The sequence below is a fragment of the Stegostoma tigrinum genome, chromosome 7, assembly GCF_030684315.1.
Source record: "Stegostoma tigrinum isolate sSteTig4 chromosome 7, sSteTig4.hap1, whole genome shotgun sequence".
Taxonomy (NCBI): Eukaryota; Metazoa; Chordata; class Chondrichthyes; order Orectolobiformes; family Stegostomatidae; genus Stegostoma; species Stegostoma tigrinum.
Genome location: NC_081360.1, coordinates 97,443,358 through 97,466,611, shown reverse-complemented (window position 1 = coordinate 97,466,611; position 23,254 = coordinate 97,443,358). Strand labels below are relative to the sequence as shown.

Here is a 23,254-nt window from a genome sequence, read left to right as displayed (position 1 = left end):
CATGGAATAGTGTAGGTTAGATGGGCTTCAGATCGGTATGACAGGTCGGCACAACATCGAGGGCCGAAGGGCCTGTACTGTGCTGTAATGTTCTACGTTCTACGTCTACGTCTATAAGACTGACCAGAACTAAAGAGAGGAGGGGAAAGTAATAAGGGAAGGTTATGAATACAGCATAGAACATAGAACAATACAGCGCAGAACAGGCCCTTCGGCCCTTGATGTTGCTCCAACCTGTGAACTAATCTAAGCCCCTCCCTTTACACTATCCCATCATCATCCATCGATAGGTTTGCATTTTTACTTTTACTCATTCTTGGGATGCGGGTGATGTTGGAAAATCCACCATTTACTATTCACCAGCTGCACTAAGAGGGTCTTGGCTGTGTAGACAGGATTGTGATTAGACAGTTGATAAGATTCAGTGACTTCCTTGGCTACTTCACAGGACAGTTAAGAGTCAACAATGACAGCGTGGGATTGAAGCCCTTGTAGGCTAAGTAAGGAAGGCAGACTGCCTTTCCAAAACACCTGTAGACACATTTAATAGAACACAGGTCTTTTTAGATGAAGAATATTCTGCAGTTCATTTGGTCTCCTCCACAGTGAATACCTACTGCACAGTCTCCCTGGTGAAACTCACAACCATTTCCAAAATCTGTCCAGTGTCCTAACATTCAGCTCACTTCTCCAGGAGTGCATTTCTGTTGTTCGGTTTATAAAGGAGAATAGATTTATTTTGTACTACTGCATAGTCATCAGAAGCTATTGGCCAGACACCAAACCAACTTGGTAAGTGGTTTTTGAGTTGGACTGGCCCTGCAGATAGGGAGGGAAATGGGTTTCTGAAGGCAGGCAGCATTGTTGCCACATTTGGGGTGGCTATTGCTATTAGGGCAGGCCTCCTGCTAAATTTGGAATGCCATAACAGCCCTCACATCCCTTCAGAGGGCTTAGCTTGCTGTCTCACTCTAGGTGAGGGCCTTAATTGGCCACGTAAATGGCACACTGGCATCTATGTAAGAAGGTCATCATTCACCTTCCCCAATGCTGTACACCAGGGTTGTTGTGGTTCAGTGGTACTATTCCTCAGAGACATATGAAAATGTAGCTAAACAGGTTGATTGGAAAATGTCCACTTGTCCTCACAATTTTACAGGCTGTCTCCTGCCCTCTCAGCCTGTCCCTAGAGGACTGGTAGAATGCACTCAAATATGTGCAAACTGTTCTGGTTACTGAAGCACTATCAGAACAGACTTAAGCATGTATTAGGTCAGATGGTCAAAAGCTTAGTTAAATTTTATTTTGTATTAAGGAGTATCTTAAAGGAGGAATGATAAGTTTGAGAAGCGTAGAAAGGGAATTTCTAGTCTTGGGCCCAAACAATCGAAGGCAAGGAAACTAATTTTGGAGTGACTTATTCATTCAGGAAATGTGGGCATCGCCGGCTGGACCCGACCCAAGATGCTCTGAGATAGTCACTGCCTGGCATTTCTGTGGCTCAAATTTTTTCAAGCTAAACCTAAATATTTTCCAGGACTTGCTATATATGCACTATATGGTAGTATATGAGGAATCTTGAATGGTGCTAAACTTTGTGCAGCCATCAACGATCATCACCACTTTTGACTTTTGATTGAGGAAGACAGTCACTGATGAAACAGATGTAGATAGTTGGGCCTAGGACACTACCCCCAGGAACTCCTGTGGAGATGTCTTGGAGCTGACATGGCTGATGACAACAACCATGACCATCTTCCAGTGTGCCAGATATGACTCCAACCAGTGGAGTGCTTTCCCCCATTTCCATTAACTTCAGTTTTCATCAGGGCTCCTTGATCTCACACGTGGCCAAATGATGCTTTGATGTCAAGGCCAACCACTTGCACCTCACCTCTGGAGTTCAGCCTTTATGTCCATGTTTAAACCAAGGCTGAAATGAAGTCAAGAGCTGAGTGATCCTGATGGGAGTCAGCGAACACTGTTATTGCTGAGCTGGTGCTGCTTGAAAGCACTGTTGATGACACCTTCAATCACTTAGGATTGAGCGTAGACTGCTGGGGTAGTAATTGGCCAGGTTGGATTTGTCCTGTCCTTTAGGTATAAGACACACCCTGGGCAATTTTCCACATTGGCGGATAGATGCTAGTGTTGAAGCTGGACTGGAACAGCTTGGTTAGGGGTGTGGCAAGTTCTGGAGCATACATCTTTAATGCTATTGCTGTAATGTTGACAGAGCCCAAAACATTTGCAGAATCCAGTGCCTTCAACCGTTTAGAACATAGAACATAGAACATAGAACAGTACAGCACAGAACAGGCCCTTCAGCCCACAATGTTGTGCCGACCATTGATCCTCATGGATGCACCCTCAAATTTCTGTGACCATATGCATGTCCAGCAGTCTCTTAAATGACCCCAATGACCTTGCTTCCACAACTGCTGCTGGCAACGCATTCCATGCTCTCACAACTCTCTGCGTAAAGAACCTGCCTCTGACATCCCCTCTATACTTTCCACCAACCAGCTTAAAACTATGACCCCTCGTGCTAGCCATTTCTGCCCTGGGAAATAGTCTCTGGCTATTGACTCTATCTATGCCTCTCATTATCTTGTATACCTCAATTAGGTCCCCTCTCCTCCTCCTTTTCTCCAATGAAAAGAGACCGAGCTCAGTCAACCTCTCTTCATAAGATAAGCCCTCCAGTCCAGGCAGCATCCTGGTAAACCTCCTCTGAACCCTCTCCAAAGCATCCACATCTTTCCTATAATAGGGCGCCCAGAACTGGACGCAGTATTCCAAGTGCGGTCTAACCAAAGTTTTATAGAGCTGCAACAAGATCTCACGACTCTTAAACTCAATCCCCCTGTTAATGAAAGCCAAAACACCATATGCTTTCTTAACAACCCTGTCCACTTGGGTGGCCATTTTAAGGGATCTATGTATCTGCACACCAAGATCCCTCTGTTCCTCCACGCTGCCAAGAATCCTATCCTTAATCCTGTACTCAGCTTTCAAATTCGACCTTCCAAAATGCATCACCTCGCATTTATCCAGGTTGAACTCCATCTGCCACCTCTCAGCCCATCTCTGCATCCTGTCAATGTCCCGCTGCAGCCTACAACAGCCCTCTACACTGTCAACGACACCTCCGACCTTTGTGTCGTCTGCAAACTTGCTGACCCATCCTTCAATTCCCTCGTCCAAGTCATTAATAAAAATTACAAACAGTAGAGGCCCAAGGACAGAGCCCTGTGGAACCCCACTCACCACTGACTTCCAGGCAGAATATTTTCCTTCTACTACCACTCGCTGTCTTCTGTTGGCCAGCCAATTCTGTATCCAAGCAGCTAAGTTCCCCTGTATCCCATTCCTCCTGACCTTCTGAATGAGCCTTCCATGGGGAACCCTATCAAACGCCCTACTGAAGTCCACATACACCACATCCACAGCTTGACCCTCATCAACCTTACTAGTCACATCCTCAAAAAACTCGATAAGGTTTGTAAGGCATGACCTACCCCTCACAAAGCCGTGTTGACTGTATTTGATCAAGCCATGCTCTTCCAGATGGTCATAAATCTTATCCCTCAGAATCCTTTCTAACACCTTGCAGACGACAGACGTGAGACTTACCGGTCTATAATTGCCGGGGATTTCCCTATTTCCTTTCTTGAAGAGAGGAATTACATTTGCCTCTCTCCAGTCCTCAGGTACGACTCCAGTGGAGAGCGAGGATGCAAAGATCTTCGCAAGTGGCGAAGCAATTGCATTTCTCGCTTCCCAAAGCAGCCGAGGACAAATCTGATCCGGGCCTGGCGACTTGTCAATCTTAATGTTTGACAAAATTTTCAGTACATCAGCTTCCTCTATCTCTATCCATTCCAGCATGCACACCTGCTCTTCAAAGGTTTCATTCACTACACAGGTCGTTTCTTTCGTAAAGACAGAAGCAAAAAACTCATTTAGGGCTTCCCCTACCTCCTCAGGCTCCACACACAAGTTCCCTATGCTATCCCTGATCGGCCCTACTCTTTCTTTGACCATTCTCTTATTCCTCACGTAAGTGTAAAATGCCTTTGTGTTTTCCCGGATTCCTTCTGCCAAGCCTTTCTCGTGCCCCCTCCTGGCTCTCCTCAGACCATTTTTGAGCTCCTTCCTTGCCTGCATGTAATCCTCTCTAGCTGAACTTGACCCTAGCTTCCTCCACCTTATGTAAGCTACCTTCTTCCTTTTCACTAGAAGCTCCACCGCTCTCGTCATCCAAGGTTCCTTTATCTTACCCCGTCTTGCCTGTCTCAGAGGGACATATTTACTCATCACTCCCAACAACTGTTCCTTAAACCATCTCCACATGTCTATAGTTCCCTTACCATGGAACAACTGCTCCCAGTCCATGCTTCCTAACTCGTGTCTAATCGCATCATAGTTTCCTCTTCCCCAATTAAATATCCTCCCATTCTGCCTAATCCTCTCCTTCTCCATAGCTATGTAGAATGAGAGAGTGTTATGGTCACTATCACCAAAATGCTCTCCCACCACAAGATCTGATACCTGCCCCGGCTCGTTTCCGAGCACCAAGTCTAGAATGGCTTCTCCCCTCGTCGGCCTGTCAACGTACTGCGTTAGGAAACCCTCCTGAACACACCTTACAAAAACAGCTCCATTCAAATCTTCTGCTCGAAGGAGGTTCCAATCAATATTAGGAAAGTTAAAGTCACCCATTACAACAACCCTACTGCGTCCACACTTTTCCAAAATCTGTCGACCTATGCTTTCTACAATCTCCCTGCTGCTATTGGGGGGCCTGTAGTAAACCCCTAACGAGGTGACTACTCCTTTGCTGTTCCTAATTTCCACCCATACTGACTCAGTAGGCAGATCTTCCTCGACAATGGAAGCTTCTGTAGCTGTGATACCCTCTCTGATTAGTAGTGCTACACCCCCTCCTCTTTTTCCCCCCTCCCTATTCTTTTTAAATGTTCTAAACCCTGGAATATCCAGCAACCATTCCAGCCCATGAGAAACCCATGTCTCTGTTATGGCCACAACATCATAGCACCAGGTACTGATCCATGCTCTAAGTTCATCACTTTTATTCCTGATACTCCTTGCATTAAAGCAAACACACTTTAACCGATCCCTTGGTTCCTTCCCAGGAAAATCCTTCCCACTAGCTGGTCTACCTCTTGCTACTGCCTCACCTGCATCAACGCTCACCTCTGGTATACAGCTCAGGTTCCCACCCCCCTGCCATACTAGTTTAAACCCTCTCGAACTACTCGAGCAAACCTTCCACCCAGGACATTGGTCCCCTTCCAGTTCAGATGCAACCCGTCCTTCTTGTACAGGTCCCACCTTCCCCAGAAGGCATCCCAATTATCAACATATCTGAAACCCTCCCTCCTACACCAGCTGCGTAGCCACGTGTTCAGCTGCGCCCGCTCCCTGTTCCTCACCTCGCTATCTCGTGGCACCGGTAGTAAACCAGAGAACACTACTCTGTTCGTCCTGCTCTGCAGCTTCCATCCTAACTCCCTGAAATCACTTTTTATATCCTCAAACCTATTTCTGGCTATATCATTTGTGCCAATATGTAACACGATTTCTGGCTGTTCACCCTCCCCTTTCAGAACTTTATACACCCGATCGGAGACGTCCCGGACCCTGGCACCAGGGAGGCAACATACCTTCCGGGAATCCCGATCTTGCCCACAAAATCTCCTGTCGATTCCCCTAACTATCGAGTCCCCTACCACGAGTACTTTTCTATTCTGCCCCCTTCCCTTCTTTGCCACAGTGTCAGGCTCAGTGCCAGAGAACTGACTACTATGGCTTTCCTCTGGTAGGTCAACCCCCCCAGCAGTATCCAAAACGGTATACTTATTGCTGAGGGGAATGCCCACAGGGGATCTCTGCACTGTCTGTCTGTTTCTTTGCTATTACATGGAGTGCTTCAAATTGGCTGAAGACTGGTATCTATGATGCTGGGGACCTCTGGAGGAGGCCAAAATGAATCATCTACTCAGCATTTCTGGCTGAATATTGTTGTGAATTGTAGAACATTCTGCTCGTGGGACAGGACATAGCCAGGGACGGTAATGCTAGTATCTTGAAACATTATCTCTAAGGTACAATGTCATGAGTATGACTGTGTCAGGCTATTGTTGACTAGTGTGTGAGTCAGCTCTCCCAACTTTGGCACTAGTCCCCTAGATATTAGTAAGGAGGACTTTGCAGCATCAGCAGGGCTGTGTTTGCACTTGATTTTTCTAGTGCCTAGATAGATGCCGGGTGATCCACCAGGTTTAACTTTTTACTTTTTTGAGACTTCTTAATATTTTGATTCAACTGAGTGGTTTTAAAACTGTTTTGGAGGGCAGTTAAGAGGCAACCACATTAGAACATAGAATAGTACAGCACAGTGCAGGCCCTTCAGCCCACAATGTTGTGCTGACCAATTATCTTACTCTAAGATCAAACTACCATTCATAGCCTATATTATACTATCATCTATGTGTCCACCCAAGAGTCGCTTGACTGTCCCTAATGTATCTGACTCCACTACCACTGCCAGCAGCGCATTCCATGCACACACCATTCTCTGCATAAAGAAACTACTTCGGACATCTCCCCTATACTTGCCTCCAATCACCTTAAAATTACACCTCTTCATAATAGTCATTTATGCTCTGAAAAATATCATGAAGCACTCAAAACATTAACTCTGCTTTTGTCTCCACTGATGCTGCCAGATCTACTGAATCTTTCCCTTACTCTTTTTATTACAGATTTCCAGCATCTGTAGTACTTTGCTTTTATCCTGACTTTCAAGGTCAATTCAGAGATGAGGAGGGGCGAGGTGATGAAGAGATTTGATGTCAAGGTTGAAAGTGTTAAAATTAAGGCACCAGTTAACCAGGAGCCAGTATAGGTCAACAAACAACAGTCAGGGGTATTGTTGGAGCAGGGCTTTTTGCAAGTTCAGACTTGGGCAATAGACAATATCAAATTTGCACAGAGTAGAATGTAGAAGACTAGACGGGGTGCTTTGAAAGCTAGCGGTAACTGAGGCATGGATGAGGATTTCAGCAGCTGTTAAGCTTACATGTTGATGAATTCAGGTGATTTTACAGAGGTTTAGAAACAGGCAGTCTTAGTAACAGCACAGCTATAGAGAAGCTTGTTTTGTGTGACACTGAAGCTATAAACAGACTGTTTTAATCTCATTGGGTTGCAGCATTTCAAATTTAGGGATGAGAGAAGTAAAGAATACTGCCATGTTGGTTGTTGCCCTTTCGGGATTGGTGCACTCAACTCTCAGTAGAAGAGCAACTGTTGGCAGATCAAGGTCAATACAATAGTTCACCAACATAGGTCTGCCAGGGCAGGGGAATCAGGTACACACAGCACATAGAGCAAGAGTTTAAACAAAAGGGATCAATCTGTAAAATGTTTTGCTGATGAAAAAACTAACTTGCACATGAAATAAATTAAGTTTGTTGATTGCTTTTTGATTTCCTTCCTTCAGCAGAAATACTCAAGAGAACATGAACCCCGAGGATGAGGTGGATGAATTCCTTGGACGAGCCATCGATGCGAGAAGCATTGATCGCCTACGTTCTGAGCATGTGCGAAAATTCCTGCTGACGTTCAGGAAACCTGAGCTAGAGAAGAAGGTAAATCCTGGCAGAAATATAGCAAATAGGATTTCGTCATATGGTCCCTTAGGACTGCTTTGCCATGTCAGTAAGGGGTGATCTACCTCAACTCCGCCATTGCTTGGTGCCCATAAAATTTCTAGGTCTCCTTCTTGAATATACTCAACAACTGAGCACCACTACCTGCTAGGGTAGAGAATTCTAAAAATTCACCTGTTGTTAGAGTGAGCATCTAATCTGTTAAAGCACTACAAAATCTTTATGAAGTCACTCCGATCACTTCTTAAGTCTTCAAAATTTTAGAGAGGACAGGCCCATTCTGCTCAAACCCTCATCAAACGACAATAACGTCATCCCAGAAACTAATGAATTTGACCCTCTGACACAGTCCAAGATGATGTATATATAGCATGAATTATACACATAGCATATGTTTTCTCAGCTGTCACTTCAGCACACTTTAATGGAGGTGGTAGTGGGGTGAACGTTACTGGACCAGTAATCTAGAATAAAAACCGGAAAAAAAACTGCGGATGCTGTAAATCAGGAACATAATCAGAAGTTGCTGGAAAATCTCAGCAGGTCTGGCAGCATCTGTGAAGGAAAATCAGAGTTAATGTTTCGGGTCCGGTAACCCTTCCTCAGAACTGACAGGAGCTGGGAAAACGTCAGCTTATATGCAGTATGTAGGGAGTGGTTGGGGTATGGAGTAAACAATAGAATAGAGCCTCCTAAAGAGAGAGAAAGACAGTTAGACAGACCAAGGAGTTGATAACGACCCAGCTGGGAGGGTGAACAGTTGTTAATGGGGACTGTGATGAGCCACAGGTAGTGTGTAATGGCAGGCTGCGAGATAACACAGCCTAATGTGTGGGGTGGGGGGCTAGGACATGGGAGAATTTAGGACCTAAAATTATTGAACTTGCTATTGAGTCCGGAGGGCTGCAGGTCCCCAAGTGGAAAATGAGGTGTTGTTCTTCCCGCTTGCATTGATGTTTGCTGGAACACTGCAGCAAGCCAGAGACAGATATGTTAGCCAGGGAACAAGATGGTGCATTGAAGTGGCAGAGAACGGGTAGCTCAGGATCTTTCTTGCGAGCAGAACGTAGATATTCTGCAAAGTGGTCACCCAATCTACGCTTTGTTTCCCCAATGTAGAGGAGACTGCATTATGAGCAGTGAATGCTGTAAATTAGATTCTCGGAAGTGCACATGAAGTGTTGATTTAGCTGGAGAGTGTGTTTGGGCTTTTTGATGCTGGGGAGGCAGGAGGTAAATTGGCAGATGTTGCACTTTCACTGGTTACCGGGGAAGGTGCCGTAGGACTATGGGGGTGTGTTGGTGTGAAGGAAGTGTAGACCAGGGTGTCCTGGAGGGAACAGCCCCTGCGGAAGGTACACAAGGGAGAGAAGGGGAAAATGTGTCTGGAGGTGGTGGAAGTGGCTAAATCAACACTTCATGTGCAGTTCCTAGAATCTAATTTACAGCATTCACTGCGCATAATGCAGTCTCCTCTACATTGGGGAAACAAAGCGTAGATTGGGTGACCACTTTGCAGAATATCTACGTTCTGCTCGCAAGAAAGATCCTGAGCTACCCGTTGCCTGCCACTTCAACGCACCATCTTGTTCCCTGGCCAACATATCTGTCTCTGGCTTGCTGCAGTGTTCCAGCAAAGATCAATGCAAGTGGGAAGAACAACACCTCATTTTCCACTTGGGGACCTGCAGCCCTCCGGACTCAATAGCAAGTTCAATAATTTTAGGTCCTAGATTCTGGATGTGGATGCTCGTGGGATGGTAGGTAAGGACAAGGGGAACCCCGCGCTGTTGTGGGAGGGAAGAGAAGAGGTGAGGGCAGAAGTGCAGGAGGTGGATTGGACCCAGTTGACAATCTTGTTGACAATGGTGCTAGGGAATCCACAGTTGAGGAAAAAGGTGGATATTTCAGAGGCTCCATTGTCGAAGTTGGCCTCATCTGAATATTTGTGACGGAGAAGGAGGAACTGAGAGAATGGGATGGAGTCTTTACAGGAGGCAGTGTGTGATGATGTATTGAAGAGGTCTATTGTGTAGTATTGTGACAAATTAGATTCACAGTTGGCTTGATGGTAGGAAGCAGAGAAGTATGCATGTCAGAGTGGAGGCCTGTGACTAGACTGTGATATAGATGAGAATGTACAAGGCATGATTAGTTAGTTTGCAGATGACACTAAAATAGGTGGTACGCTGGACAGTGAGAAAGGTTATCATAAATTGCAGCAGGATTTTGATCAGCTGGGGAACTGGGCATGAGAAAAGGCAAATGGAGCTTAATATAGGTAAGTGTGAGGTGTTGCATTTTGGACAGTCAAATCAAGGTGGAGCTTTCATGGTGAATGGTAGGGTCTTGAGAGGTGTAGTGGAACAGAGGGACCTTGGAGTTCAGGTGCATGGTTCTGTGAAGTGGAGTCACAGGTAGACCGGGCAGTGAAGAAGGTGCTTGGCACACAAGGCATTGAGTACAGAAGTTGTGAAGCTATGAGTATTATGTTCAGTTTTGGTCCTTTTGCTTTAAGGATGTTATTAAACTGGAAAAAGAACGGAAGGAATTTATAAGGATGTTGCAGGGACTCAAGCGACTGGACAAGCTAAGACTCTTTTCTTTCAAGTGTAGCAATCTGCTTGGCGATCTTAAAAATAGATCGTAAGAGGCATGGATAGGGTGAATACACTCAGTTTTTTTTCCCAGGTTTGGGGAATTGAGGACTACAGGGCATCAGTTTCAGGTAAGAGAGGAAAGAATAAGTGGGAACCTGAGGGGCAACTTTTTTACACAGACGGTGGTACGCATATGGAATGAGCTGCCAGCAGAAGTGGTTGAGGCGGGTACTTTAACATCATTTAAAAGTCATTTGAACGAATACATGGACAGGAAAGGTTTAGAAGTATAAGGGCCAGTGCAGGGAAATGGATTAGCGTGGATGTACATTTTAGTTGGCATTGACCAGTTTGGGCCGCAAGACCTGTCTCCATGCTGTATGACTCTAATGGTCATCTGCTCGAGTTATTCAAGATAATTTGATTTTTGTTCTTCTGTGGGGTGTGGGCATCACTGGCTTGACCAGTAATTATTGCCCATCACCAGTTGTCTTTGAGAAAGTGGTGATGAGTTGCCTTCTTGAACTCCTGAAGTCCCATTGATGTAGTTGTCCCCACAATTGAAGGGAGATTCTGGATTCTGACCTGGTGACACTGAAGGAACAGCGATATATTTCCAGTACAGGATGGTACAGTATTTGAAATGGTACTTGTAGATGGTTGTGTTCTGTGTATCTGCTGCCCTTGTTCTTCTGGATGTTAGAGGTTTCAACAGAGAAAAAAGAACTATTCAACCTGGCTGAGTAGGTTAATAGATTTAAAATCATTAATGAAGCATATAGAGTGGTGATAAGGAGAAATATTTTCATCCAACGACTTGTGATCTAGAAAATGCTCAAATTTAGAAGCTACTTGAAGCAGACCAAGAAACAGTTTTAAAAGGGAGCTAGACGTGGTTGTCGTGTGGTTCCTATTAGTTACACGTAATCAGGATCAAAATGCTAGAACTTTATTCAGCAAATTGTTATATTTCTCAATCTGACTAGGAGATTGATACATTTTTGTTATTTAGCACATGACTGCATTGCAGCAGCAAAATGTAGTCTCCAGGATGTACATTCACATAACAGTTGGCTCCTGTTTCCTTATGAATAATATAACCAACAGATACTGGAAAATGTGGAATTTGCAGCATTATGAGCAAAAGGCATGGGGCAAATGGACATGTAAGCTTGACTGTTCTTGCCAAGAGCCAGATCAGACACAGTAGACCAAGGGGCCTTTCCATGCGTAAAGCCTCTGATTATCACTGTCTTTTCTTTGCAGTATTCAAAGGAGGTGGATGACCGATTTGGAGCCTATGTAGCCTGTTCCTGTCTTGTCTTCCTCTTTATCTGCTGCATTCAGATAACCATCATGCCCCAGTAAGTCTGCATGACTGCCTTTACTTGAGGGAAATTTCTCATTCAGTCAAAACTGCTTTCTCACCATGAATTGTTAATACATATATGCATATGTATGGTGATGCAGTGGCTCATTGGTTAGCACTGCTGCCTCTCAGCACTAGAGACTCCAGTTTGATTTCACCTCGACAACTGTCTTTGTGGAGTTTGCATGTTCTCCCTGTGTCTGCATGGGTTTCCTCTGGGTGCTCTGGTTCCCTCCCCACAGTCCAAAGATGTGCAGGTTAGCTGGATTGGCCATGTGAAATTGCCCATAGTGGCCAAGGAAGTGCAGACTAAGTAGATTAGCCATGGGTAAGGCAGAGTTATAGGATAGGATAGAGGGGTGGGTCTGTGTGAGATACTCTTTGGAGGATTGGTGTGGACTCGCTGGGCTTCCATGTTGTGGGGATTCTATGGTTCTATATTGAGCAGGAGTGAACTATTCAGTCCCTTGAGCTTGCACTGCTATTTAAATAGAGCATAGCAGATATGGTCAAGGCTTCAACTCCACATTCTCACCTACCCCAAACAATATATGATGACCTTGATAGTCTTGGATGTTCAAATAACCTTCCTCACTGCTCTCTGGGGAAGAGAGGTGCAAGTATATGAGAGAAAAAATTCCTCACTTCTGCATCCTTTGGCTTAGGCTCTCACAAAAAATAATTTATTCCAGGATTGGAACCTCGCAGGATATGCCAGCATTTATTATCTGTTATCCTTGACAATATTTATTCTTTAGCCAACATCACAAAAGCTGATTATCTGTTCATTATCACATTGATTTTTTGTGGGAGCTTGCTGTATGTGTGTATTGCTTACCACAAATCCTGTATTACACTGACTACACCTCCAAGAACACTTTATTATATTCACTAGAAAGCAACGCGAAATGTTTGTGATCTCGAGAAACACTATAAAATTGCATGTCTTTCTTTCTGTGTCCTTAACCAATGAGATTTTAAGGATTGAGAAATAAACAGGGAACAGCATGAAGGAGAGTGAATTAGATTGAGTAAAATCAACATTGCATCAGACACAGAAGAAGTACAAAGAGAGAAAGAAAGTTGTATTGGGATAGAAAGAAAAGAGGACAGAAAGGAAGATTTTTAAAAGAACATCTTAGTGTTTAACATTGTAAAGGTGCCCTGAAAATTGTGCCCATTCACTGAACCTATCTATACTTCCTTGCAAATTCCATTTATCCTCATGATTATGAGTATGATTATAATAGTCAAACCAAGGTAGGACTTATACGGTAAATGGTAAAGTCCTGAGGAGTGTTGTGGGACAGAGGGCCCAAGGAGTATAAATACATAATTTGTTGAAAGTGGCGTCACAGGTGGATGGGGTGGTGAAGAAGGTATTTAACATGCTGGTCTTCACCAGTCGAGGCATTGAGTATAGGAGTTGGGACATCATGTTACAGTTGTATAAATCATCGTTGAGGCCACACTTGGAGTATTGTGTACAGTTTTGGTCACCCTGTTGCAGGAATGACATAGTTAAACTAGAAAGTGTGCAAAGAAGATTTACAAGAATGTTGCCAGGACTAGTAGGCCTGAGCTATGGGGAGATATTGGCCAGTATAGGACTTTATTCCTTGGAACGTAGGAGAATGAGATACCTTATTGAGATATATAAAATTATGAGGGGCATAGGTAGGATGAATGCATATAGTCTTTTTCCCAGGGATGGAGAATTGAAAACTAGAGGGCATAGGTTTGAAGTGAACAGGAAAGGATTTAAGAAGGGCCTGAACGACAACTTCTTCATGCAGAAAATGGCGCGTGTGTGGATTGGGCTGCCAGAAAAAGTGGTTGAGGCAGGTACAATAGCAACTTTAAAAAACATTTAGATAGGTACATGGATGGGAAGGATTTAGAGGGATATGAACCAGTTGGGGCTAGCTGAAGGGGCACCGTGGTCAGCATGGACCAGTTTGGGCCAAAGGGCTTGTTTTCATCCTGTATTACTCTATGTCTCTGTGACTGTATAATGATTAGACTTATCTTTCTGTGGCCAGGTTAATGGGCAAAGGTAGCAATTTCCTAAAAAAGTGCAAGATGCTGTTTTCACAAAGCTTCACATGAGTTTGGCATAACTTGTGCCCAATATTTGGATATTCATGTTTAATCACACACTTACCCCTGATCTGAGGCTTCTGCACCATTTACACAGAAAGAATGATGTGCTTTACTACCTTCACCCTTATTTTGACAGCACATTTCAGCCTGATACTCCAGCTAAGTTCTAACAGTTGTTTTGCAAATATTTGCCATAACTTTGTTGCTTTATACTTGGAGGAGATGCTGCTGCATTAATAAATAGGTCACACTCCTGGGGCACCCTTTGTAACTCTACTGTGGGAGCATCTGCATCCCAAAGACTGCTGTGGTTCTAGAAGGTAGCTCGCCATTACCTTTTCAAGGGCAATAAATGCGGGCCTCGCCAGCAACACCCACATATCTTGAAAGAAGATAAAAGAAGAATGCTTTTTAGAAAGATTTTTCAACTTGTACAGCCATCATTGAGGATTCCACTTTCCCTAGTCTCTGTCCCTGCCCCTCCCCTTAAAATTATGTCTTTCCATTGCTTTAGCCAGTTACTAGACATGTTCTTGAGGTGAGGACCCTTGATATACAGTTTCTGTCTGGTGGTCAAACAATGGATGAAAAGTGGTGAGCTTATTTGTAGTGTCCAAAAGTACAATGACACAGCCTGTGACACCTGCATCATGAGAACCATCTTGGAGCTAATGTATTTTTTTTTCTCTTTCTTCCCTCACTCCCTCATCCTCGGCTTGCAGTTCTATGTTGATGCTGGGTTTTTACCTGTCCTGCCTTTTGGTCCTGGCAAGTGTACTGTTCGTTTCCACCATTTACTGCTGTGTCAAGGTGAGCAACTAAGAACACTTGGAATTCCCCACCCTGCATCATCTCTTGCCTCTACAGCTCCCGTCCATTGGGGTAAGTGTTTGATATTAACATGAGAACAGGAGCAGTCCATTCAACCTTATCTGAGGAACGATGTTCTGACTATATAAGGAGTGCACCAAAGTTTACCAAACCAATTCCTGGGATGCCAGGACTGACTGAAAAGAGACTTTTTAAAAATTTATTCTCAGGATGAGAGCATCGCTGGCCAGGCCAGCATATATTGCGCATTCCTAATTGGTTTGAGGGCAACTGAGAGTCAACCGCATTGCTATGGGTCTAGAGTCACATGTAGGCCGGACCAGGTAAGGCTGACAGTTTCCTTGCCTAAAGGAAACTAGATGGGTTTTTCAAACAATAAGCTCTTAATTCTAAATATTTATTGAATTCAAATTCTACCATCTGTCATGGCGGGTTTTGAACCTGGGTTTCCCAGAACGTTGCCCAAGTCTCTAGATTTACAGGCCAGTGCCACCCCACTACAGATTAGTTAGGACTATATTCACTGTGGTTTACAAGAATAAGGGATGATCTCATGAAAACCTATAAAATTCTTACAGGACTGGACAGGTTAAGCTCAGGAAGGATGTTCCTGATGACCAGGGAGTCCAGAATCAGGGTTGCAGTGTAAGGATACAGGATAGGCCATTTTGGAATGAGATGAGGAATAATTTCTTCACCAAGAGTAGTGAGCCTGTGGAATTCTTTGCCAAGGTTTTATTCCCAACCAGCTACAGTGAAAAGAAATTTATCTAGTCATGATCTCATTGCTGAGGAAGGGTCACTCAACCTGAAACACTAACTCTTATTTCTGTACACAGATGCTGCCAGACCTGCTGATCTTTTCCAACAATTTCTATTTTTGTCTCATTGCTGTGCATGAATTTGTTGCCATGTTTCATATATTTACTGTGTTCACATATTATGAAAAGGTGCTTTATAAATGCAAACCCTTTTTTTCTTTCATATATCCTAACCAAATACTCCTGCCAAGCACACTTTGTCCCACATTAGGCATTATGTGCATTTTGGGGGAAGCAACAGCCTAGTGGCATTATCACTGGGTTGTTATTCCAGAGTTCCAGGTGATGTTCCGGGGACCTGGTTTCGAATTGTGCTAAAACAGACACTGGATTTTGAATTCAGTAAAAATCTAGAATTAAGAGGCTAATGATGACGATGAATTGATAGTTGAAAAATACCCATCTGGTTTTTAGGGAAGGAAACCGTCATCTTTATCTGGCCTAGCCAGTGATGTGACCAATGAGACCATACTCATCACAATCAAATGCTTATAGTTTCTTCAGTAGTCTGTCTGGAACTCCCTCCCCAGACCTCTCCAGCTCTCCATTCTTACTCTTCTCCTTTACGAAACCACCTTATAGATCCTTTCTAACCTTTCTTTATCTTGCTACTTAGTGGAAGAGCAGAAGTCCCTGCTGTGGTTCTCAAATTGCAGTCTGTAGAGACTTCCCAGGGATTTGCAATATAATATGGAGGTGCCCTGGTCATGACTGCATGATTTACTGGGTTCCTTCGCCTCCGCCGCATCTGCTCCCACGATGAGGCATTCCACTCCCGCACATCCCAGATGTCCAAGTTCTTCAAGGACCGCAACTTTCCGCCCACAGTGGTCGAGAACGCCCTTGACCGTGTCTCCCGCATTTCCTGCAACACATCCCTCACACCCCGCCCCCGCCACAACCGCCCAAAGAGGATTCCCCTCGTTCTCACACACCACCCCACCAACCTCCAGATACAACGCATCATCCTCCGACACTTCCGCCATCTACAATCCGACCCCACCACCCAAGATATTTTTCCATCCCCACCCCTGTCTGCTTTCCGGAGAGACCACTCTCTCCGTGACTCCCTTGTTCGCTCCACACTGCCCTCCAACCCCACCACACCCGGCACCTTCCCCTGCAACCGCAGGAAATGCTACACTAGCCCCCACACCTCCTCCCTCACCCCTATCCCAGGCCCCAAGATGACATTCCACATTAAGCAGAGGTTCACCTGCACGTCTGCCAATGTGGTATACTGCATCCACTGTACCCGGTGTGGCTTCCTCTACATTGGGAAAACCAAGCGGAGGCTTGGGGACCGCTCTGCAGAACACCTCCGCTCGGTTCGCAATAAACAACTGCACCTCCCAGTCGCAAACCATTTCCACTCCCCCTCCCATTCTTTAGATGACATGTCCATCATGGGCCTCCTGCAGTGCCACAATGATGCCACCCGAAGGTTGCAGGAACAGCAACTCATATTCCGCTTGGGAACCCTGCAGCCCAATGGTATCAATGTGGACTTCACCAGCTTCAAAATCTCCCCTTCCCCCACCGCATCCCAAAGCCAGCCCAGTTCGTCCCCTCTCCCCACTGCACCACACATCCAGCCCAGCTCTTCCCCTCCACCCACTGCATCCCAAAACCAGTCCAACCTGTCTCTGCCTCCCTAACCTGTTCTTCCTCTCACCCATCCCTTGCTCCCACCCCAAGCCGCACCTCCATCTCCTACCTACTAACCTCATCCCACCTCCTTGACCTGTCCGTCTTCCCTGGACTGACCTATCCCTCCCTTCCTCCCCACCTATACTCTCCTCTCCACCTATCTTCTTTTCTCTCCATCTTCGGTCCGCCTCCCCTCTCTCCCTATTTATTCCAGAACCCTCACCCCATCCTCCTCTCTGATGAAGGGTCTAGGCCCGAAACGTCAGCTTTTGTGCTCCTGAGATGCTGCTTGGCCCGCTGTGTTCATCCAGCCTCACATTTTATTGTCTTGGATTCTCCAGCATCTGCAGTTCCCATTATCACGGAGACATTTACTGCTGACTTTAGATGCTTGTTCTCCATAATCCTACTTCTGGTCCTAATTCCTTACTTATGTTCTTTTCTGCTTTCTTTACATTGCTCAAGTGCCTTGTCTGATCTTAATTTTCTAAACCTTACACAGGCTTCCTTTTCTTTTTGCTTAAATTTTCAATATTTCTTGTCATTCAAGGTTCCTGAACCTTGCCATCCTTATCTTTCATTCTGACAGCATCATGCTGGTCCTGAACTCTAATCAACTGGCTTTTAAAAAACTCTGTGTCAGGTGTGGATTTACCCTCAACAGTCATCTGCAATCTATTTTCTCCAGTTCTTGCCCAATACTGGGTTAATTAACCTTCTTCCAATTTAGCAGTTTCACCTGAGAATCAATCTTATCCTTATCCATAACTGTTTTAAAACTTGTAGAATTATGGTCACTGTTCCCAAAATACTCACTCACTGAAACCTTAATCACTTGGCTAGGCTCATTCCCAGTGCAAGGTTTAGTACAGCCTCTTCCCTGGCTGAACTATCTTTATATTGTTTCGAGAAGCCCTCCTGGATGGACCTAACAAATTCTGACCCATCTAAGCCCCTGTTTGTAAGTGAGCCTCAGCCAATATTGGGGAAATTAAAATCACCCACTAAAACAACATTATTTCTTTCACCTTTTCATGATCTGCCTATATATCTCTTACTGGCTGTTTGGAGGCCAACGATATAAGCTATCACTGTGATTGCACCTTTATTGTGTTCCTGTGTTCTACTCGAATGATCTCACTGGATGAGCTCTCCAAAACATCCTGTCTTAGTGCATCTGTCAAGTATTCCTTAATCACTCCCCCACCTTTTTTACATTCCTGTCATGCCGGAAACTTCTAAACCCTGGAACATTGACATACCAGTTTCTTCTCTTAACCAAGTTTCTGTAATAGTTACAACCTTGTAGTTCCAGTTACTAATTCAAACTCTAAGCTCATCTGCCTTACTTGTTACACTCCTTACATTAAAATAAATACAGATTAGACCTCCAGTCCTGCTTTGTTCATTAACCTGGCCCTCCAAGATGTTGAATGCACACAAAAGAAATAAAAATGAAATTGAAATAACTGCGTAGGGGCTGGTATCCAATCACCAAGCCACCCTTTATTTACTTGTGCACAGTTCACTGGCTAAGGTCAGCTAGCTCAGAGTCAGTCCCGTAAACTGAGGAGACTCTAAATCACCTGGTTATATTAGTTGGCCAGGGCTTTCCTTGTTGGCCTAGATTAACAATCCTAATCAAGGATCTCATACTCAATGAGAACCACCTCGTTCCAATCACTTCAAAAATAAACCAAACCAAGCGTTCGGGTAAATTCAACACAGTTCGTAAGATTTCAGAATACATGATAAATCAAAGCCCATCAACTCCTAACATGCTTATCCTTTACAGTTAATCAAAATCCAGAGCCATAGTCCTCACTATCAAATATGTAGGTTTAATTTACTGGCTTCCTGTCAATTCCAACCCTGTGATTTGAAGCCCTTTCCCTTGAAAACCCTCATAACTGTAATCTTGGACTTTCTCAGCTTTGAATAACCAAAACAGATTTCTATTCAAGATAATAAAATGTGAGGCTGGATGAACACAGCAGGCCAAGCAGCATCTCAGGAGCACAAAAGCTGACGTTTCGGGCCTAGACCCTTCATCAGTCTGGAGTTTCACAAGCAATACTCTTTCACTGAAGTAACTTATTTCCTTCATTGCTCCAAGTGTTCTCCTTGTCTAGAAGAATCTGTACTCGTTTCTGACCCCATTCAGGTAGTCTTTGAACTGCCCAAAGCCCTTCATTTTTTAAAAATTGCTTGTCCTAGAGTCTGCTAGATTAGTGGCTTAATATTTGTTCTCTGCACCTCTACAGTGTAAAGAAGCTTTGATTAACACTCCAGGTGGCACAAATTGCTTTAAAATCGTAGTTCTAGAAAGTCTGACCTGGTTGATTTTTAAGGACCTTCACAAAAAGAGACCAAGACCTATATACAACTAGTTTAAAATTAAGCTGTTAGAAAGAGTTATGTTGGTATAAATAGATCACACACCTTCCATCACATTTGAAAAGAATCCTTCAATGAAAAACATTTAGGAATCATTGGATTAATAGAGGCAGTTCAAGCTTTGGACTTTTATTCACTTAAAAATCAGTTGTGTTTCAATCACCTGATACCATCTAAACACAAGGAAGTAATGTTTGCTTCATTACTCATCCTCAGTATAATTGAATCCGAAAAAAGTGACAAATTTAAACAAATGTGTGAGAGGAAATTAGCAGTCACACATTGGAGCCTGAGGAACTCTGGGCTTCATAAAAGCATTGTCAGGGGATCAGCACCTAGCAAATATCTCTAGTTTTCTTCCAACATAGCAGCACAATCTGTCCCTGTTAATGTTACTAAATCAATAGCTCTGTATCCAGTCAGTGATTGATGTGTTTCTCCCTAGTCCAGTTGGATTGCTGGCCTATTCCGGTCTCATTGCATTTTGGTTGTTTACCGTTCTTGCAGAACAGGCTGATTTACCATTTGCCCCAAATTAACAACTATATTAATTGTAAAATACTGGATTGTGTGAAGTACAATCTGGTATCAAGGGCAAAATCCTCTGAATGTTAGAGACCTCAAAGGCAATTAGGGATGGATTATAAATGCTGGCTTTGCCAGTAACACCCTCACCCACACACAAATAGGTGGAGAAAGAAACATACAGTTCACATTTCAGGCCTGTGACCTATCAATATGAGAATTTCACAAGTTTGAGGACCAGAAAGTTGAGCATTTGCTTGTGTGTATCTGACCTTTAATGAACTGCAAGTTTTTGGTAATGTGCTTGGTCCTGGTTTTGTTTTTCTTCTTCTTCCTTTAGTTATTTTGTTTTTCAGTTTATTTTCTTTCACTACTGTGTAACTTAAATCCAATTTCTGGCCATTTAGCATATATAGGAGTGAAGGTCATTGAAAGTTATCGAGTGAGTAACCTTGAAGCCTGGCTTGTTGCAAGTGTTTCTTTGTTCTTTCATGGGATGTGAGCATTGTTGGTAAGCCCATCATTTGTTGCCCACCTCTAACTGCCCTTGAATGGATTGGCTTGCTTGACTATTTCATTAGTTATGTGAACAAAAATGACACAGAGGCTGGAAATCTAAAGCGAAAACAGAAATTTCTGCACAGTCTGAGCAGGTCTTGCAGCATCTCTGGAGAGAGAAACCTTTCAAGTCAAGTGACCCTTCTTCTGACTACATTGCTTTGGGTGTGTAATCATGAGTAGACCAGTCTAACTGAAGACAACAGTTACATTTTTACAACAAATACTGAAAGCTTTGTTTTTCAGTCCCAGATTTAATTCATTGAAGCTGCCTAGTTAGATTTGAAGTTAAATCTCCAGATTACTAGTGGATTATTAGTCCAGCTATAACTGCACCATTGCCCATCATACCTCGAGTTGATTGCATTACTCACTCCATGTGATTTTTAAAAGAAAATCCGTCGCTTTATCTTGATACCAAGGAGCACATAAGGAGTTATTTATCTAGAAGACCAAAGGCTGGGTCAAAGAAGTAGTTTTTGGGTATCATTTTAAAGGAGGAGGGACAGAGAGAAAAAGAAACTTCCAGAGCTTGGAGCCCAGGCACCTGAAAAGATGGCCACTAAAGGTGGAATGATTAAAAGAGGAGAGGTACAAGGGTCCAGAATTGAGGAGCACAGAGCATAGTGGGGTTGGATGGGATTGTAGAGAAAGGGAGGTTTACTAATGAATATATCAGTAGCAAGTGAGAGAGAGAATCAGCTGGTGTGATTTTGCTTCCAGCAGGCGTTTTGCCTGATGCAGTGATGCTTATTTTATCTCCCGTAACATAAGGAACTGGCTGTGGACATCATAGCATTGCAAAGTCTGACAGACATTTAAACAGCTAGCAATTATGTGCAAACATTGCATTCCTTAGGCACATAAGTGACTGAGGTAACAGTGAGCTATTAGATTGCAACAGAGCAACATGCTTGTACAGAGTATCATGCTTCAAGTATCTCTTATAAAATGGAGTATGAGACCTCTTCCTCACAGGTCACATGGTATGATGCAATGATGATATCATGAGCATGTCTCTTAAAGGCTCACTGAGATCCCAACTGTGACATGTAACACAATACATCTCGCTGTTCTTCAGTTTCTATTTATTGGGTCTGATTGGTCAATCTCATGATGGAATCCTTCCAAAGGTTTTGAGGACTTTCTGCCTGCCACCCCCATATATCTTGAGCGTTACATTTAGACCCAGGCTTTTGCTTTGTAGTTGATGCATACACCCAAGAAAAGAAGGATTGAAGTCATGTTTCTCTCCAATAAATTCCTTTATTCAGCCTTCTTGCTTTCTTTGATGAATTTGGATAAGGAGCTCTTGTTGAACTCCTGTACAAAGACAGAGGTGACAAAGTAGGAGTATCTCAGTTGAAGGCCTGTTGTAACCTTGCAAAACTCTCCTTCTTTAACCCAGAAGAACTGAGGATGACTTTCATCCTAACCCTCCTATGTATTGATGGAGGTATGGCTTTAACTGAAGTTCCATCTGGCCTCCTGCGTCACAAAAAAGATACTTTGGCATTATTTCAAAAACAAAGAGCAGACCATCTCTCCCCAAGAAGTTCCCCAACTGAGAGTAAAAACTTCAAAAAACATCAATTACAAACAAATTGTGTGATAATTTATTTCTTTCATTTTGTGGGAGCTTTCTGTGCACAAATTGGCTACCACGTTTTCTGTTACAAGGAGTTAAACTTCAGAAGTGCTTCATTGGCAGTGAAGTGTTTTAGGATATGCTCAGGCTATGGAAGTGCTACAGAAATGCGTATTTTGCTTTATTTAGTCTTGATCGCATAAATTCCATCTTCAGTCTACCAGATTTGGGGTTTCTAATGGCAACTCATGTTCAGTTTACTCAAATAAAAATAGTAATTTGTTGGAGAAACTCAGCAGGTCTGGCAGCATTGATGAAGAGAAAACAGAATGAACATTACAAGTCCAGTGACCTTAACATTAACACTGTTTTCCCTCTACAGAAGCTGCCAGACCTGCTGGGTTTCTCCAGAAATTTCTGTTTTTGTTTCAGTTTTCTAACATCTGTAGTTCTTTGTTTTATTACAGTTTGCTGAAGCTAGTCCAGGAAGGGTTGTATTCCATGGTAGGATTTGAAATCTGAACATCTCTGACATGTTCAGTCCAATCATGTAACTCCAAGTTCTTTGTATACACATGTCTGGCATTTTAAATTTCCAAGTTTAGGGAGGAGGAGATAGTGTAGTGGTAACATCACTGGATTTGTAATTTAGCACCCCAGGCTGATAATTTGGGGACATGGCTTCCAATCTCACCATGGCAGATGGTGAGATGCGACTGTAATAAATCCGGAATGAAAAACTAGCCTAATGGTGACCATGTAACATGTCTCAATTGATTTAAAAAACACTATCTGGCTCACTAACTGCTGTTCATATCTGGTCTGAACTTGACTCTCAACTGCTCTCTGAACTATACCAATAAGCCACTCAATTCAAGGGAAATTAGAGTGGGCAATAATTGCTAGCCCGGGTAGCGACGTCCACATACGGTGAATGAATTGGAAAAAATAGGGAGATGTATCTTTGGACTCCTGTAGATACTTTCCAGTTAACCTGTTCAGAGATATTATGACATACCTCTGGAACTTGAACCTTGGCCTCCTGGCTCCAAAGTAAGGACATTATACTGCACTACAGAAGCCCTGTTTTGAGTTCTCTATTTTGAATTCTA

The 23,254-nt window shown here is 43.6% G+C and overlaps 1 protein-coding gene across 7 annotated transcripts in view; it reads left to right on the top strand.

Moving 5' to 3' along the window:
* adcy5 (adenylate cyclase 5) overlaps positions 1-23,254 on the top strand; it is a 405,848-nt gene that overhangs the window by 327,793 nt on the left and 54,801 nt on the right. For 6 of the 7 annotated variants that reach the window (XM_059647537.1, XM_059647542.1, XM_059647541.1 and 3 more), the window contains 3 exons: positions 7,532-7,679; positions 11,567-11,664; positions 14,495-14,582. In XM_059647537.1, the coding sequence (XP_059503520.1) occupies positions 7,532-7,679; positions 11,567-11,664; positions 14,495-14,582 (334 nt within the window). The remainder of the gene's footprint in view (positions 1-7,531; positions 7,680-11,566; positions 11,665-14,494; positions 14,583-23,254) is intronic. The other variant, XM_059647539.1, reaches the window with a different exon arrangement.